Source organism: Canis lupus, chromosome 20 (genome assembly GCF_011100685.1).
Source record: "Canis lupus familiaris isolate Mischka breed German Shepherd chromosome 20, alternate assembly UU_Cfam_GSD_1.0, whole genome shotgun sequence".
In the NCBI taxonomy this organism is placed as follows: domain Eukaryota; kingdom Metazoa; phylum Chordata; class Mammalia; order Carnivora; family Canidae; genus Canis; species Canis lupus.
Window position 1 is genome coordinate 16,911,672 of NC_049241.1, and position 17,421 is coordinate 16,929,092.

The window sequence follows — 17,421 nt, forward strand, 5'->3', positions numbered from 1 at the left end:
CTGCAAAGAACTCCAGGTCCAGTAAGTTCAGATGCCTCTTGACAGAATTGTCAGGTGACACATTTCCAATTACTTCAATTACTACTTTTTAGTTTACACATATTCAGTTGTTTCATACATATAATATTGTTTTCCCCTTTAAAAAAAAAGATTTTATTCATTTATTCATGAGAGACAGAAAGAGAGAGAGAGAGAGGCAGAGATTTAGGTAGAGGGAGAAGCAGGCTCCATGCAGGAGCCCAACGTGGGACTCGATCCCAGGACTCCAGGATCACGCCCTGAGCTGAAGGCAGACGCTCAGCTGCTGAGCCACCCAGGCATCCCACCCCTTTCATATGTTTGATCACATATCTCAAAACCAAGAAGTTTCTAAACATGATCACTAAGTCCACATTAAACTCAAACTTACCTTTCTTTAGCATTTCTAAGCTAATGGGGAGGAGTGAGAGAATAAAAAATATATATACTAATATAACAGTCTAATATACTAAGATAGATTCTGTGTCTGAGTTTTGGAGCCAGACAGCACTGGGTATAATTTCCAGCTCTAGCCCATGCTGGTTACACTCACCACATTATTTAACCATGTTGTGCCTTAACTCTATAAACAGAAGATTGTTTCAGAGGTTAAATGTGATAATGTATGTAAAGTGCTTACTACACATAAAACACTTTTCAAAGATCACAATTTTCAATAGATTGGGTGTCCCAGTTACTCACTAGCCTTATTTGAAACTATAATATACTGGGCATTTTTTAAAATTGACATTTTTACATTGTTCTAAAACCAAATGAATACATATTCATCTTAATTTTACATTTATCATAAGTGCTGAATTTATTGGCATATTACATTTTGTAGATGTGACTATTAAATGGTCTATTTGTAAGTATAGTCATTCAAATCAAAATGTCTGTTTATGTGTCATTTATACTTTATTAATTTATACTTCATTTAGGGATCCCTGGGTGGCGCAGCGGTTTGGTGCCTGCCTTTGGCCCAGGGCGCGATCCTGGAGACCCGGGATCGAATCCCACATCGGGCTCCCGGTGCATGGAGCCTGCTTCTCCCTCTGCCTGTGTCTCTGCCTCTCTCTCTCTCTCTCTCTGTGACTATCATAAATAAATAAAAATTAAAAAAAATTTAAAAAAAAAAAAAAATTTATACTTCATTTATAAGTATTCCACTGGAGGTGAGGTGTATATATAAATTCTTATTCTTCTTATCTGGATACAAAAGAATACAAACATTTTTAGAGTACATGAAGTTGAACTTTTATTTGGAAAGTTGAATTTCTTGTATAATGAAAATATTTTTAAACCATACATATCCATAAGCATAATACAAACACCACCTACAACACAAACACATTTTAATAAAGTTCTGCTATGAGTATTAATCTAAGCCAAAAAAAAAAATAGTAATCAGGTAAACCAGTTCTACATACCTTTTATCTCTTTTGATGATGTAGTCAAACAATTTAAGACACAAAACAAAGTAAGCTTTGGCTCAACCCTACTTATTTCACTATGGGAACACTACAATATATACTACCACAGATTACAAATCCAATCCCTTTATAATCAATTTAAAATTGTTACAAGAATCATATCTTAATGGCATGTAAACATATTTAGGGCTTCAATTGGCAATTATGTTTTAAATGCTTAGAAAAACACACCAACATTTCTCATTATTGTTCTCTCTTTATCTCATCTCTTCCATGAATATAAAATAGGAAAAAATATTATTTGAGACTTCCAGCATAATTTCATTGTGCTTTACACTTTTATAAACATGGGTACATCTAAAATATCAGATGCCTTTATACCAATAGAATAATCCACCAAATTCACATTTTCTTACAAATACACATGCAAAATCAGTGAAAAACACTTCCGTATAGCAAAGACCCTGCTTAGTTGTTTTCTGATTAATAATTGTTGATGGCATGTGCAAATCATACTGCTCACTGAACAGTAGATTTTTCTTTCCTGTAGATTTGTTTTTCTATAAAAATATATTTATGTGTTCACAGGAAAAAAGTTGAGTTGGTATGTGTGGGGTGACTTTTGATACATCATTCGATTAAAGGTTAGTTTATGAAGTTAAAAGGCATCTTAGCTTTTATTGTTTTCAAATTTTTCTTCATAAAAAAGAACACCCTGTGACAAAGATAAGGTAACTGAGATCATCATTAGCACTTTATAGTTCAGACAGTCTGAAGCAAAGGGGTCAACGTGCCTAAGGTTTATGTACAAAATCAGTGCTGGAACCAGGAAGAGAACTTAGATTTTCCCAACCCTTGGACAGTTCTCTAGGAACTCATCCCCACCAACAATCCTTGAGATTATATACAACCTATTACATTAAAATAATATTGACAGTTAACAGAGAAAATTAGTAATGAACCAATTTCTTCTGCACTGAAGATTCCCAGTAGAAGCCAGAGACTATTAAGAAAGGGTACGAAGAATAAAAGCAAAAGGCAGTCATAACTCAGTGTCATTTTTTATATCTGTTAAGTTTTGGTCATTGAGAAAATATGAGCAGGAACATCTGTGTTTCTCAGTCTGCTAAAGGGAAACACCAAGGTCTAGGAAAACCAAACACTTCAGTATATGCATAAACTTCAAACTTAAAGATTATCAAACTTATAATAAATCAACACCTGATGCTTTTTGGAGATTATTTCCAACCTTCATGATTCTCTTCAAACCTTGTTGGCTGATGACAAAGAAGAGGAACTAGAATAACAGCAGAACTAAACTCAAAAGTCCCAACCTTGGCCTCATCGGTAGCTGAGTACCAGAAACTCCTCCCAGAGAAGTCAAAACTTGATTATTCTTCCTTCAGAAAAGTGCTTTAGAAATCAGATGGGATGAAGCTCAAGGTGCGCCGAGGGGTGTGTGGATCCTCACACAGGGTGAGGACCATGATACCATCCCCTTGGGAAGCTCTTACTTCTGGGAGTTTGGTCAGATCCTGAGCCCATGACGCATTGTTTTAAATAAGACATTCTTTTGCTGCTTATGTATTTTGGAGGACACACAAGGTTTAAAATGACAGATACTCCATATAGATTACTGCGTTGACCATTATAAAAACATTCCTAATTTTGGTTCACAAGAAACACAGTGGGCTGCATAAATCAAAGTCCAGATTTAACAATATATGACTGATAGCTACAGTTCAAAAAATAAAGTAAAATCTGTGAGTCACTTTCACTCAGACATAATTAAGAGTTTTGTGGTAAAGTTAACAAATGCTTCCATAAAGTGAGAAGTTGAACACTGAATTTTATTGGCATGCATACACAGTCCTTCATAATATTTTTAAACCATTTTCATGTACAATTTTAGAAGGACTAGTAGCCCACACGCCAGGAAATGAATTCCCTGAATTTGTACTGACTTTGATAGAACAGAGAGATCCCACTCTGAAGATGTCTAAAATGTGAAAGGCAAACATATGTATAGAAATTTCTACTGTAAACAGTTTTTCTTTTGGGGGCTGGGGTAAGAATACACTCAACAATAAAAACTTATTTTGAAAAATATGAAAACATTTCCCTCAATATTTATATGATATTTTATTTTGAGACTGTTGGAAAAAGCAATATAAGAACAAAATGCAAATGCTTTATACAAAGTCTTCATGTTATTGGTTGCAGCTCTGGAACGATGAAAAATGTTATCTTACTATATATTCTAGCTGTACAGACATGCCTGTTAATGTTCTTTTTCTCACTTTAAAATAAAACACATCTATATTTTAAACTGTGTAAATATTAACACAATATGTACAATGCATTCATGAAATATATGCGAGCATACCATTATATAAACATAGAAAAAAGGTAGAAGCAGTCAATTTAGAAATGGGAAATATTAAATAGGTATAGCTATTAGACTCCAGCATCATGGATACCTTGGCCTATTCTTTCATAAGATAACCTTCTGACCACCACTTCCTCTGCAGCTGAATTTAGTCCAAGAAAAAACAAAAAAACAAAGATGGTTTTGATAGACATAAAAAAATTCATGTTGAAACTGAAAAAGTTAGAATTCTATTTAAACATGACCATCTCTGGGCAAATAGTTAGGTGCTCAATAAATACTAGCTGACTGTTCACCTAAGACTCCTGCTACTAAAAATTTAAATAATAGATTTAAGACTGTATAGATTTAATGAACTGCTTTAATAAGACATTCATATCCTTCTTTACATTTTAAATAACCAGTTTGCTTACCATCTTTTTACCTGTTGTGAAGCAAAGTCACTAAGACAGTTCTCAGAGACTGAATACAAATGTGCACACAGAGAAAAACCCACAAGGTAGCAACAACTATGCAAACACAGTGAACAGTAAAATCAGGCAAAAATGGAGTACACAGAATGGATACTTTGGATTCAGTTGAGGTGAATCTAAATACAGGATTTGTTTTGTGTTCTGAATTTTCAGCACCTGAAAAACAAAACAAAACAAAACAAAAAACAACATAGGCCTGTAGTGCTTGGTATTTTATTTTTTCAAGGCAGTGCTATTTTTCTCAACATAATTGCAAGATGTTCGAATTCTGGATGAAATCTTTTGTCAATACATTTCTATTCCTATGTCAAAGTTCTTGCTCCCTTGAACAGATAAATATGGAAGGTTGGTGTGAACCACTGATGTTGTTTACATGTGATACATTTACGCTCGGAGTGGAAACGTTGCCGTAGAACTTCCATTGCTTTCAACAGATCCTTTCTCCTTAGATCCAGCATAAGCGCCAATAAATGATCCATCTTCATTGAACAGACCATGGTCACCTTCTCCATACTGGACTAAGCTGTCAGCGCTTTCTGTGGCCTGCATTTCCCTGGTAAGGGATCGAAGGCTACCTTTGAGAGGTTTTTCATCACTGTCACTACAAAACAAAGAATAGTTCAACAAAATCTAATATGGGATATTCACAGAAAACAAGATGCATTCATAAGTGTTAATAGGTCTTATAAATTTCAAGACATTCACATTAGCAGTGCAGACATATAAACCCTAAATGACCCCTTCACAAATAAATGTTTAAAAAGTAATAACCAATTTGTGTCATACTGAGTAATTGAGAAACTCTTTTCTATTATTCACGATACTTCAGCCTCCCTTTAAAATTGGGAGTTTTGAGACATACAGACACTCAATATGCTAACATACATAGAGGATAATTTTACTCCCTTTGATTTCATGAACTTTTAAGACTCACAGTCATCGAGTCTTGATCTTTTGTCTTTACCTTTGATCCTGTACATACTGCTAAATCCTTCCCCAAATTTCTCGTTTGATTAATCAGTCAAATTCTTTTTTCTGGTAACTGAAGAACTTCCTTTAATATAGTTTATAAACTCAAGTTTGTTGAATTTTTTAAAAGTTGGCTGGCATTTTTAGAACAGAAATACTACAAGTATGCTAAATATATAGCTTGGGTTTTATTCTGCAACAAAAATAACTCTTGAGTTAGTAAAATGTCTATAAAATGATATGGTCTTCTAAATTTCTGGATCTGTATTTTTTTTAAGTACTAACTACTATCACACTATAAAGCTGTACACCAAATTAAATGTTTTTATACAATTTGAAAAAAGAAGAATTTGATCAAAAAAATGCATGACTAGAATGTGATTAGCATTGTATAATTTGGTAATCAGTGTTGTTCATCAAATAGGTCCATCTCTCGGTTCTCTGGGAGCAGAGCAGCGTGGCACTTCCCTGACTTTCCTGAGTTACACATTTTTATATGACTTCCTTTGGCCCAAGAAAAGTGAACAAAGGTAGCACGTGTCACCCTAGAGCCAGTGCTCAATTTGCTATGTTCTATTTCCTCTGCTGTGGTGATCCCAGATGCTCATTTACCAGCCAGTGCTCCTAAATGATCAAGAAGAACAGAGCCATCTGTGTTGGACACATAGTTCGAGAAAGAAAAAGATTTCGGAGCTGTTTTTGACAGCAGCATAACCCAGGCTATCCTGATTCCTACAGTAATTGGTTCCAGAAGTGGGATGCTTACAGTTACAAAAACAAAAACAAAAATGTGGCATTAGTTTAGAGACCAGGCAACAAGTAGTGAAAAAACTATTGCCAGAAGCTGGAAAAGTGACAATTTATGTCATGCGTGAGAGCAGCATCCAGTAAAACTGTATCCTGGGATAGCTTGGAGACTAGATAATTTTCTGGATGAACATGTAGTTTTGGGAAAAGATGATGGAAAACATTAAGGTATTAAATAAATTTAATTAAGCTATTGATAATTATATTAATGGGATGCCAGGTGAAATAGAGCAGGGGCTTATTTTTATCTTTTTAAAGAGGCAGCAGAGTCTGAGGGAATGAGTTTTTGAACAAGGCATTATCATAGTTTTCTTGCCTATAAAACTGAACTATTAATATCTGTCTTTCAAATATATTTTAAACAGTTGCCAAAGCCCCTAATGATTTCTGCCTCATAGAAGTTCAGCTACAATTTGTAAATTCGTGAAGTTATAAGTATCTCTCTCTCCCAGTCTCCTTTCTTTCCTTTTTCCTTATCTCCCTCCCTCTCTTCCCTTTCTCCTTTCTTCTTCTTCAATGATCCTTATTCTGGAAAGAACTTAACATGATTAGTAAAGAAATATTAAAAGAGCTTTTAACCAGTGGAAAAAAAAGAAGAATTAATATAGAGCAAAGTAGAGCCTATAATGAGGCTCAGATGCACATCAGTTAATTCAGGACAGCTAATATAATGCTGCTCCAAGTCACTAATTATAGTAATGGATCCAGAGATGGGCCAGTCAGCGTCAATCAGGTCTCTTTTCCAATATGAATTCTGGCCTCCTGGGTGCTAAAGGCTGTATAAGCCCAGGTATTGCAAACTTTCTTGGCTGCAATATGCATAGGACCTGATGGAAAACATGGACATCCCAAACAGGAAGGGCTAAGAAATGGAGAGGGTAGTGGAAGGGGGAAGATGGTGAGCAAAAACAAGGAGAATGGGATATTGAACGTAACCTCCAGAGCTACCTCCCTCATACCAGATACCTCGCAATTTCTCCCAGGTCGGGTATGGCACACTTCCCTATCTTAAGTCTGGCCATGCTCCATACAGTCGTTAACAGTTACACAACCCATTTGGTTCTTCAAAGCCTATCTAAGCTCTTTGTTTGATCCTTTATCAGCATCCCTTCCCCTTTATGCTCTCTTATTCTCTTTATCTAATTGTAGTGATTTGCAGAGATAAGTTTTTTCCTCTGCAGACTAAGTTCCTCTTGAGGACAGGATCTGAAACCTATTCACCTTTGTATGTCTACATAGTAGGTGCAGAGAATACATGTTTATGTATTCAACCTGGGTTCATGATGTCCATGCTGAGGACTTCAAGATGTTTTAATACTCCAAATAGATACTTTAAATAAAAATAGTGAAATTGTGTACTTTGCATAGCACACAGAGCTTTAAGAAAAGTCTCCTAGCACGCACACATCTACCTAGAGTATAGTTACACACATCCTTGCACCCAGAGGTCGGTTGCTATTTCTTAAGTAGGCCCTATTTTTATAAACTATTCCTTAAAAATGTATTATAATAGAGTAGTGTAATCTTTATTTTAAGAATAAATACTTGTTTGTTTTTGTATTTTTAAGCTTATAATCTGATGAATACATGTTTTGATATGTTTTAAAATGGAACACTGTTTACCTGTATTCACCAAAGGTTTCATCTTTTACGGACTGAACTTCTGGATCTGGATGCAGATCTTCCTTTTCTTTCACTGAAAAACAAATAGCAGTGAAAGTGATATAAATAATTTTTAAAGATATATTAATGGTGTTAAAGATGGATAATCAATGAGAACAGCATTCCTCCAATTTTTTGATACTACTAAGTGTGGGTTGTTTTTTGTTTTTGTTTTCGTTTTTTGCTTTGGTTTGTTTTTTGTGATTGTATCTACAACCCATCGGTTACCTCTTTAAGGAAAAAAGGGAAAAGGATCTCCTGGATTCTCCCGATTTATCATCAAAATTACAGCATATTGCAAATCTTCGTGTGGCTAGTCAGTATTGTGTGGGTAATAAATCTTACTGCAAGAGTCACACTTAGGTATGGTTTCTCAATGGAGACCAAATTACTAGGTACACATTTTACTATCCAAAACTTTTTGAAGATGTCACAGGTTCACACCAGATATATGTCACTAAAGCCAAAGTGATTAAGAGTCAACTCCTTGGTTGTTCTGGTCTCTCTCTTACTCATAATTGCCTCAATAATCAGAATATTCAGGTCTGTAGTGACATTTTAAATTTGATTTATTCCAGAGTGGGTGGGACATAGGACAAGGAGGCTCTTTTGTTTCACTTTACTAGGAAAACTCAAAAATGTTTTCCTGATGTGGGAAACAAAGGCAAAAGAAATGTAGCTTACGTTAAAATCTTTTTACAGCTTGCAGCCCGCTGATAGATCCCTGAAACATGCAGAGAGTGACCCTCTACAAGGAACATGTGGCTGCCCTAGTGCCTTCATGTTTCAAAGTAAATTTATCTTAGCAGTAGCTGGCCCCTCATGGTTCTGAGAGCCTTGCTTTCAGATTCCTTGGAGAACTGAGCTATCCCTCACCCCCACCAATTAAAAAATATTTAATCAGTCACTCCTCACAATCCCAGTACAGCTCTTTCTGCCCACAGATCCTGTCCCATGAGTAGGGAAGGAATGAAAGTCTAGGCAGGAGAGATAGGAGGCCCCTGACTCCCCTGAGCAGGCTCCAAAACTATTCCTGGCACATGGAGACACCGGGACAGAGCCAAACAAGAGATAAGGGATCAAACCAAGATGCCACAAGAGTCTGAAGGCCATGAGCTTCCCAGTCAGTTCTCAATAAAAGACTGCCAGTAAAAGCCCTAAGTGGCAACCCATTCAGACACTTCTCACTCTAGAGTGCTTTTTTCCTTCCTTTCTGCTTTCCTCTTCACTTCATAAATTTTCACTTCACCCATTTGTGACTGCAAGATTCATTCTTTGACTCTGTGAGGCAAGAACCCAGGAACCCTGTAACAATCCTTTTTCATGGCATCTTTTACTACTTCTTACAGAGACATAAGAGATTCTTTTACTTGTCCTACAATGTGAAATGCTGGCATTTTTTCTTTTCCATCATTAGAATTTCAATAGGGCCACACTTCACAAGTGACTGTTTGTTGGGGATACTGAAAAGGAAATGCTGCATGTTTTTAAATTTTCCAGTTAATTAACTAGGACATTCATTAATAATTGAAAATCTAATTCATAATAATTCAGTCCTTATAGGAAAAAAAAAATGAAAAAAAAAAATGAGATCTACGACTGCATAAATTTCCATGCATAAATTGCATAGATGTTATAAAAATTTAGAAATTATGCTTTTTTTGTTCAAAATACATATAGGTTCCCAATAAATATTCGATGAATGAATAATAAGCCAGTAAAAGAATTTCTCACTAATCTGAACATCATCAAACTAATAGCAGTGGGATCTAAATCTTTCCCCTTATATAAAAGCATCCTGAACACTAGGCAATAACAACAATAATAATAGCAAAAACACAATATGTATATCTAAAAGAGATAAAATAAATTAGGAAATTGAATTCAATTAAAGCCAACCGTTATACTAACTATGATGATTTTTATTTACATTTTAAGTACATTAACTCAGGAGACAGTGTATCTAATATATGTCATGGTAATAAATGCACTCCCAGCAATGGTTGACTCTAGCAAAGCTGACTAGTGGAGCCAGTACTGTTAGAATGTACTAGTGCAAATATTCTCTGGATCACAAATGCATGACAAGCCATGCTGTAAATATGTCCTTTCCTCTTAAGATGTTAAAATATGCATGTGTGGTTTAGTGATTAGTGTTCTTCACATCTCTGATATTTTACAGACAGAAAAATAGAAACTTGGAAGTATTATAAGCCTCATTAGAGACTATTTAAGTACTAGAAAGTAGAAAACAAGTAGCCACCTGGAAATAATATTCCAGACCACAAATCCTTTAGTTAGCTAATATAGAATTCTTTTTCCTCTCAGTACATTCATTGCATGTCTATTGTGCTCACATAAATTTAACTTAAATGTGTAATTTAAAAAACAAAAGATGTTTCTGAAGACTGCCTCCTAGAAAATACTATTTAATAAAGTGAAAGTATATTACTATATTAAGAAACAGCTTTACCTGAGTACTTTCCACCTCTGTTCCTCTTGACAAAGCAAACAGTTAACAATATTAGTGTGAGAAGAGCAATCGCACACATCAATCCAATAAACCAGCCTTGAGTGGAGATGTCATCATATAAACCAGCGTATTCTGTTATACGAAGAGAAGTCACACATTGAATGCTGGAAATAGTTTTGGGGATTATGCCCCTTTTGGGAAAATGAAACATAATTTTTAAACATACAGAATAGTATCAGTTTTATTTTTCATTTCAGTGACCCTAGAGGCAATGTGATTTAAAGGACATTTCGTTGGAAGAATACTGATAGATCATTCATTCTTTATTTAGAAAGGGCTCCTCAAGTTGCATTTGACTCTGAGAATGAAAACCAAGGGACAGTGGAGGCAGATCAAGTTAAATACAGAAGCAGCACAAGCAAGCAAAAGCACAAGCTGCCTTGGTTATATGCAGATGTCCATGGAGATTCTGTGGGTTTTCTTTTGTTTTTCTTTTTAGTTTTTGTTATTAACATGTGTTAATTGACAGGAGTTTTTTTGTTTTGTTTTGTTTTGTTTTTTTTTAGTCAACTACTCTGATAAAAACAATAAGGGATATGTTGGATCCTTGTGGAACATTTTTCATTTTGATAATTTTAAAATGCTAAGCCAAAACAAACTGAAACTATTATCTTTATAATGTACTATGTATTTTTCTTTAATACAAGAAGTATGTAAAATTAAATAATCTACAAAACATAGATTTATTGTCTAAGAATGCCCCCAATACAATCTCATGTCTCACCTCTCCCTCTTGTCTCAATTACATCTTCAAAAATGCTATTGTTATCAACCCAATTCTTAGTCAATAGGCGAACTATATGTTCCGCTCCCGGCTCAAATACCTCTACTGAGTGAGTCTTTTGAGTAAGATTAACTCCTTCTGATATCTTCCCGATACTTTTACCTAAGAAATGTACACAGTTAAATCATATAAATTGTAATCATTGAAAAGCAGGACATGAAAAGTAAATAAAATAAAATAAAATAAATTAAATAATGTTATTTGAGAGGAGAGCCATTTGTAGCATATTTTTCCTCATATAGTTTTTGAATTATCAGGACATCAAGAAAAGCAACATTTCAAGATTTTCTTTCTTAATATACTGAAATTGCGGAAATGAAATGAACTTATTTCATGTCCTTTAAAGATGATGTACTTCTTGATGAAATGATACTATAAATCTGCTCAGTCATATGAATGGTTAAAAACCAAACACAGCTTCAAAAATTATGCAATGTCATTTTGTGCAATTTGAACTTTTACAGACCCAGCAGGAAGCTGAACGTGGCCATTTTAGCTTATTTTTGAAAGCAAATATCATTATAATTTTAAATATATTTTACTTTTTTTTTTGCCTTGGTCTTCCCTACAAATATTGATGGAAAAGTATCATAATATGGTCATATATTAAATACTTGAAATTTGTAGAAATATAAGCAGGTTTATAGGTAAATTAAGTACAGGTTTCGAGGCACATTTAAATAAAATGCACTGAGATTTTTAAAATGTTATGAGACATTAATACTTTAAAAAAGAAACATGAATATGCCAATATATTAACTCTAGAATCTCATAGTAGCAGATACAAATAAGTCAAGTGTAATTAAATATACATTTAATTTCTGATGTTGCAACAAAATCTGTAAAATATTTTTGTATTTGATCCATAGTTTTGCTAAGAATCAATTCAACATAATAAATGTAAGCCATAAAATGTTAATAATTTACACTGAAAATAAAATAATACATGCCATGTTGAGAATATTAAAAGTTACAAAACCCTGTTTCAAATGGGTATATGTCACACATTATCATTTGATTATAACTTTCAACCCTAGACTAGAAATTGATGATATAATTACTGGTAACAAAAGGGCTTCATTAAAAAATGTTACCATGGGAGAAATATAGCCAGTTATATTAGTTGAGCAAAGCCTTTAAGATTGAGCACCACTGAAATAGAATACAATTAGTTTTGACTTTGAAAAACAGAAATATTAGTATAACATTAAGTAGTGCAAGCTTTTGAAAAATAGAGCAAATCAAGTGTTTTGTCCACACTGGCAATGACACAAATATTTTTTATTAGCTCCATCATCTCCCCCACCCTTTACTATGGAATGTGAGCCACCTAAAAATCAGAGTGACAACTAAAAACAATCAGAGAGAAAAAAAAAAAAAAAAAAAAGCTTGTGTATCAAATCCTGTTCTCTGAATAAATGCCAGATGACCTTAAAGAGTGCCATTCAGGCAGAGCAAAGAGAAGAAAGACACACAGAAATAGATTCCAATTTGCACAAAAGTTAGAGTGTCTTGTGATATCAAGATCTATCTCCTTAGTGGAATATACATTTTTCCTTTCTCAAAGATCATTGCTGAAATCCAGTGGCAAAAGAGATTATAGTTTCTTTCCTGTAAATACAGCGAGATATGCCTACAGAAGAGAAATCAGTGTCAAGTGGGAAAGGGGCAGAAGCTGAAAATGCAGAATCCTGAAAAAGAACACAAACATACTAGTAAGGAACAGTTTCAAATTACTGAGACACAGGGCAGTGAAGAAATATACTGTAAGACACTCAAGCACATTAGCTGCATCTTTAATTTGCAAAGAAGATGCAGCATCATTTATCAAATCACACAAACAGCATTTCTCATCTGCTAAAAACATTTTTTCAAACACGAAAGTGACTAAACCCAGATTTTCTAAATACTTCCATATACATATATGGTAGCTACTACTATTGTAAGAGAATTTTGTGAATATTTTTTTCTTATCAGCTCCAAATTAGCAATAATGGGATTAGCATTTCTCATGCATATTATGGTCTTGGTTCTAACAAAATAGAAACCCTCTCCATGCCTCAAACTCTGTTTTGAAAAAAAGGTAAGTTCTATATTTACATTGCTACTATTCTAACTTCTTTTCTTTGTATCGAACACCTGATGCCACTTTGAACTCTTGAGAAATAAGATTCTTGTAGTTACTAAAAAGTTTTCAATCATCATCTTTAAATCTCTCTTTTGAGTAGGTAAATGAGTCTTCATCTCACTTGGTGCCTCATTTGTTCTTGGGAGTAATTTGTGGGTTTCTTGGGAGAAACTCTTTGAATATACATAGTTTTCCCATAAGAGGGAGTTTTGAGTATTTAGGGTATTTGAGGACTACAGAAATTCTTCATTATGTAGATACAGGAAGGACAATAAGTAAAAACAAACCATAAAGATCAGAGCATATCCATTCGCACACAAACACTGATTTTACAGTGATTCACATACACTTGAATATATTTTATAATAATATTTTATGAGTGATGACTTAGTTTTTCTCATTACTACTTTCTTTTGCCATTGATTCTATCTTTTTTCTAATCTAAAATATGGAAACACATCCAGAGCAGTGTTTGACATATAGTACAAGATAAGCAAATGATTTGATTTGCCTTCCTGCCATCTCACTTTTCCTTGTCCCCTTCCTCAAATATCCTTCTGATCAACCTGCATCCAGCACAAAGCCCTCCTTTTTTTTTTAACTTATGAGTGTGTGCAGCGGTTCCTCTGATTCATTTACCTTTTTAGGCTCTACCTTCTTAATTTCTCTCCTTTTAAGTTGAGCAAGAACACTGCTAAAATCATAATTGTCAAAAAATTTGGGGAAGGAAAATCGGTCTAGGTTTGAAAAAAAAAAAAACACAGAGAAATGCAGATGAATTTGGAGAATTATACGAACTAAACCAGAGATTGATGGGCCATCTCCAAGCCAGTATGGAGTCAAGACATGGAAGTGAAATGTATTAGATTATTGTTATAAAATGTCTACCAGGGCAAGAAGCAAATATTTTTTTCCATGTGAAAACATTTCCAAAAGAAAAATATCCCTCTAGGAACCTTATGAATAACTTCATGACCTTATGTACTCCAATTTTAATTAAGTAAAATTATAGTTCCTGACCTTCTATACACTGAGGCTATAGTTTCATTGCTGTTGTGTAGTAATCCATAAATTGAGTCAACGTGAACTTTACAAACAAGAGAAATAAATTCTGTATCTATATCAATGAAGAACAAAAGGTCAGACAGATTGAGATCACAGTCATTTCTAATTTACAGCGACTAGTATGGTAAAATCCCTTCAGAGCGGTTTAAAAAAACAGCATGCGAGAGCACCCTGCACTTACTCCCTTCTCCTAACGTGGAGCTTTCTTCTGTGATTGGTTTTCCACAGCCCTTCGAAGTGCAAGCCCTCAAGTAGAATTTGTACTTGGTAGTTGCATTGAGGTTTGAGAGACGCCAGCTGGGCTTTGATGGAGTGGTTATGTTGATATCATTTAGTTCTCCAAGTTCATAGGTGTCATTTACTAAAGAAATAAACATGAACAACAGTGCTTCAGATTTCATACCCTTAGCAATTCAAGTTACATTGGCCCCTTACTTTTGATTCTGTGTATGCTTGTGGTATGCAAGGTACTGTCTTAATTATTCATTGCCATCAATTTCTTCAGTTCTATGACATAAATGGAATTTTAGTACAATAGCATACATGGGAAAATTGAAGTCTAGCAAGAATAAACACTCTGCCTAGATTTAGAGCCAGTATAAATGGCCAACCAAAATTTGAATCCTAACTACAGTTTTTCCACTCCAGAGCCCATGCTCTTAATCACTATGCCATCACCTATTAAAACTGATGGACTTTTCCCCATATTATGTTTTCATTGTATCCTTCATTTAAGCACTTTTTATCTTTTTTTAAAATTTCATTTATTCATTTATGAGAGATACAGAGAGAAAGACAGAGACACAAGCAGAGGGAGAAGCAGGCTCCCCACTGGGAGACCAATGTAGGACTTGCTCCCAGGACCCCAGGACCACACCCTGAGCCAAAGGCAGATGTTCAACCACTGAGCCACCCAGGTGCCCCAGCACTTTAAATCTTTTAGTGTAATAAGTTTGGACAACAATTTGTGTCTTCTATGGTTTCTGATTTAATATGAGGCACCAAATAACTACTTATTATATGTAGGATCAATAAACTAATTAATGCATTACATATTTTAATATATCTACTATATATTAAGCACTATGGCAGGCACTAATCAGAAAAAAAGATAAATTAGACAGTGGCTTTCAATGAACTTGCAGCCAGCAAAATCACGGGATTTGTGCAAGAGCACAACATATTGTAAGATTACCATAAGAATAGTCCAAGAAATGAAACATGTCTCAAAATTGTACAACTTTTAGTGACAAGGGAAGGGCTAGAATAAATCCTCTTGACTCTCAATCTAAGATATCATACAGCTGAAAAACTATATATATATATATATATATATATATATATATATATATAACTATATATATATAGTTTTATTATACACACACACACACTCACATAAAAATGCCTTCCTTGGTCTATATAATGCAATTACATCACAAATGAAAAATGAACAAATGATCCAAATGTTGGAAATTAGAAAATTAGAAAGATATATCACTCTTGGGCACCTGGGTGGTGCAGTCAGTTAAGCATCTGCGTTCAGCTCAGGTTATGATCCTACAGTCCCAGGATCAAGCCCCGCATCAGGCTCCTTGCTCAATAGGGAGTCTGCTTCTCCCTCTGCCCCTCACTCTACTCATGCTCTCTCTCACTCTTTCTCTCTCTCTCTCTCAAATAAATAAAAACTTTTAAAAAGAAGGAAGGAAGGAAGGAAGGAAGGAAGGAAGGAAGGAAGGAAGGAAGGAAGGAAGGAAGGAAGGAAGGAAAGAAGGAAGAAAGAAAGAAAGAAAGAAAGAAAGAAGAAAGAAAGAAAGAAAGAAAGAAAGAAAGAAAGAAAGAAAGAAAGAAAGGAAGGAAGACCACTCTTTATAGATTTGAGAGCATTCCTATAAAATACCACAAAGTCAACTGAAAAACTATAATAATTTATAAATTGAGAGAAATACACATACACATACTCAACAACTATTTAGAATATACCAAGCAACAAAAGAGAGATAGATTATTGGGGTGCCTGGGTGGCTCAGTCGGTTAAGCATCTGCCATCAGCTCAGGTCTTGATCCCAGGGCCCTGGGTTCTAGCCCCATGCTGGGCTCTCTGCCCAGCAGGGAGTCTGCTTCTCCCTCTCCCTCTGACCCTCCCGCCCTGCTCATGTTCTCTCTCTCTCTCTCGTACTCTTATGTGCTCACTCTCAAAAAAAAAAATTTTAAATCTTAAAAAAAGAGATAAACTACCTAAAAATATTTCAATCACTTAATAGAAAGCAAAGTAAGTATATGATTATATGATTTCATTTAAAAATCCATATATTATGCATATATTAAGCAGTACAATAATCACTGCAGTTGTTATTTCCCAGACTTTTCTCTCTATATTCTAAGAACTTGTTTTTAAAATAAATTTAAATCTTACATACAGATCAACACAAAGGTTGGAATTTAATTAATGCTAAGTTTCTTTACTATTAGGATAAAGATAAATCAGCTTACCAAACAAATTAACATTTAAAGAGTCTTCAAATATTTCTTCAGTGCTTTCTACATATTTGAAAACCACTTCATGGAATACTGTAGGCTTAAGAGCTCAGCATGGAGAATAAAACTGATTTAGGTTTGAATCTTGCTTAATACTTACTTTACTGCATGGCTCTAGGTAAGTAAATTCTGTATGCCTCAATTCTCACATCCATGAAATAGTGAAAATACATCCCTCCTAGCTTTTCTATTTTAATGAAAAAATATAGGGCTAGCACTTAGTACTGATCCTGCTACATAGCAAACACTCAAAAAATGCTAAAGTGCCACCTCTATTGGGATTATGCCTGTATCTATTTAATCATATGGCCCAACTCAGAACAAGCCATCAGAAGCTAAAACTCATACATAACCTGAATTGTGACAAGCTCTGAACTACCTGGAGGCAGAGTAGCCCATCAAGGTGGCTTTTGCAAGCAGCATAGCCCTAATGTTTCTGTTGTTTGGAACTCATGTCCTCAAAGTCTAAAACTTTCTATGGTTTTAGTTCCCTAATTTCCATTTTGAGATGATGCCTAGATGTGAAGACTGTTAGACATGGAAGGCACTATGATGAAAAATGACCTGATTTTCCCTAAACATGTTATTTTCAACCAAATGGCACAGCAGCACAAAGCAAAGTCCA

The 17,421-nt window shown here is 34.6% G+C and overlaps 1 protein-coding gene across 3 annotated transcripts in view; it reads right to left on the reverse strand.

Annotated features, from left to right (window-relative positions):
* Positions 1–1,250: 1,250 nt before the first annotated feature.
* Positions 1,251–17,421, reverse strand: part of CHL1 (cell adhesion molecule L1 like) — a 194,974-nt gene continuing 178,803 nt past the window's right edge. For all 3 annotated transcript variants that reach the window (XM_038565827.1, XM_038565829.1, XM_038565828.1), the window contains 5 exons: positions 14,443–14,622; positions 11,009–11,170; positions 10,225–10,356; positions 7,713–7,785; positions 1,251–4,914 (listed from right to left, as the gene is read on the reverse strand). In XM_038565827.1, coding sequence (XP_038421755.1) covers positions 4,698–4,914; positions 7,713–7,785; positions 10,225–10,356; positions 11,009–11,170; positions 14,443–14,622 — 764 coding nt within the window. In that variant the 3' untranslated portion in view covers positions 1,251–4,697. The remainder of the gene's footprint in view (positions 4,915–7,712; positions 7,786–10,224; positions 10,357–11,008; positions 11,171–14,442; positions 14,623–17,421) is intronic.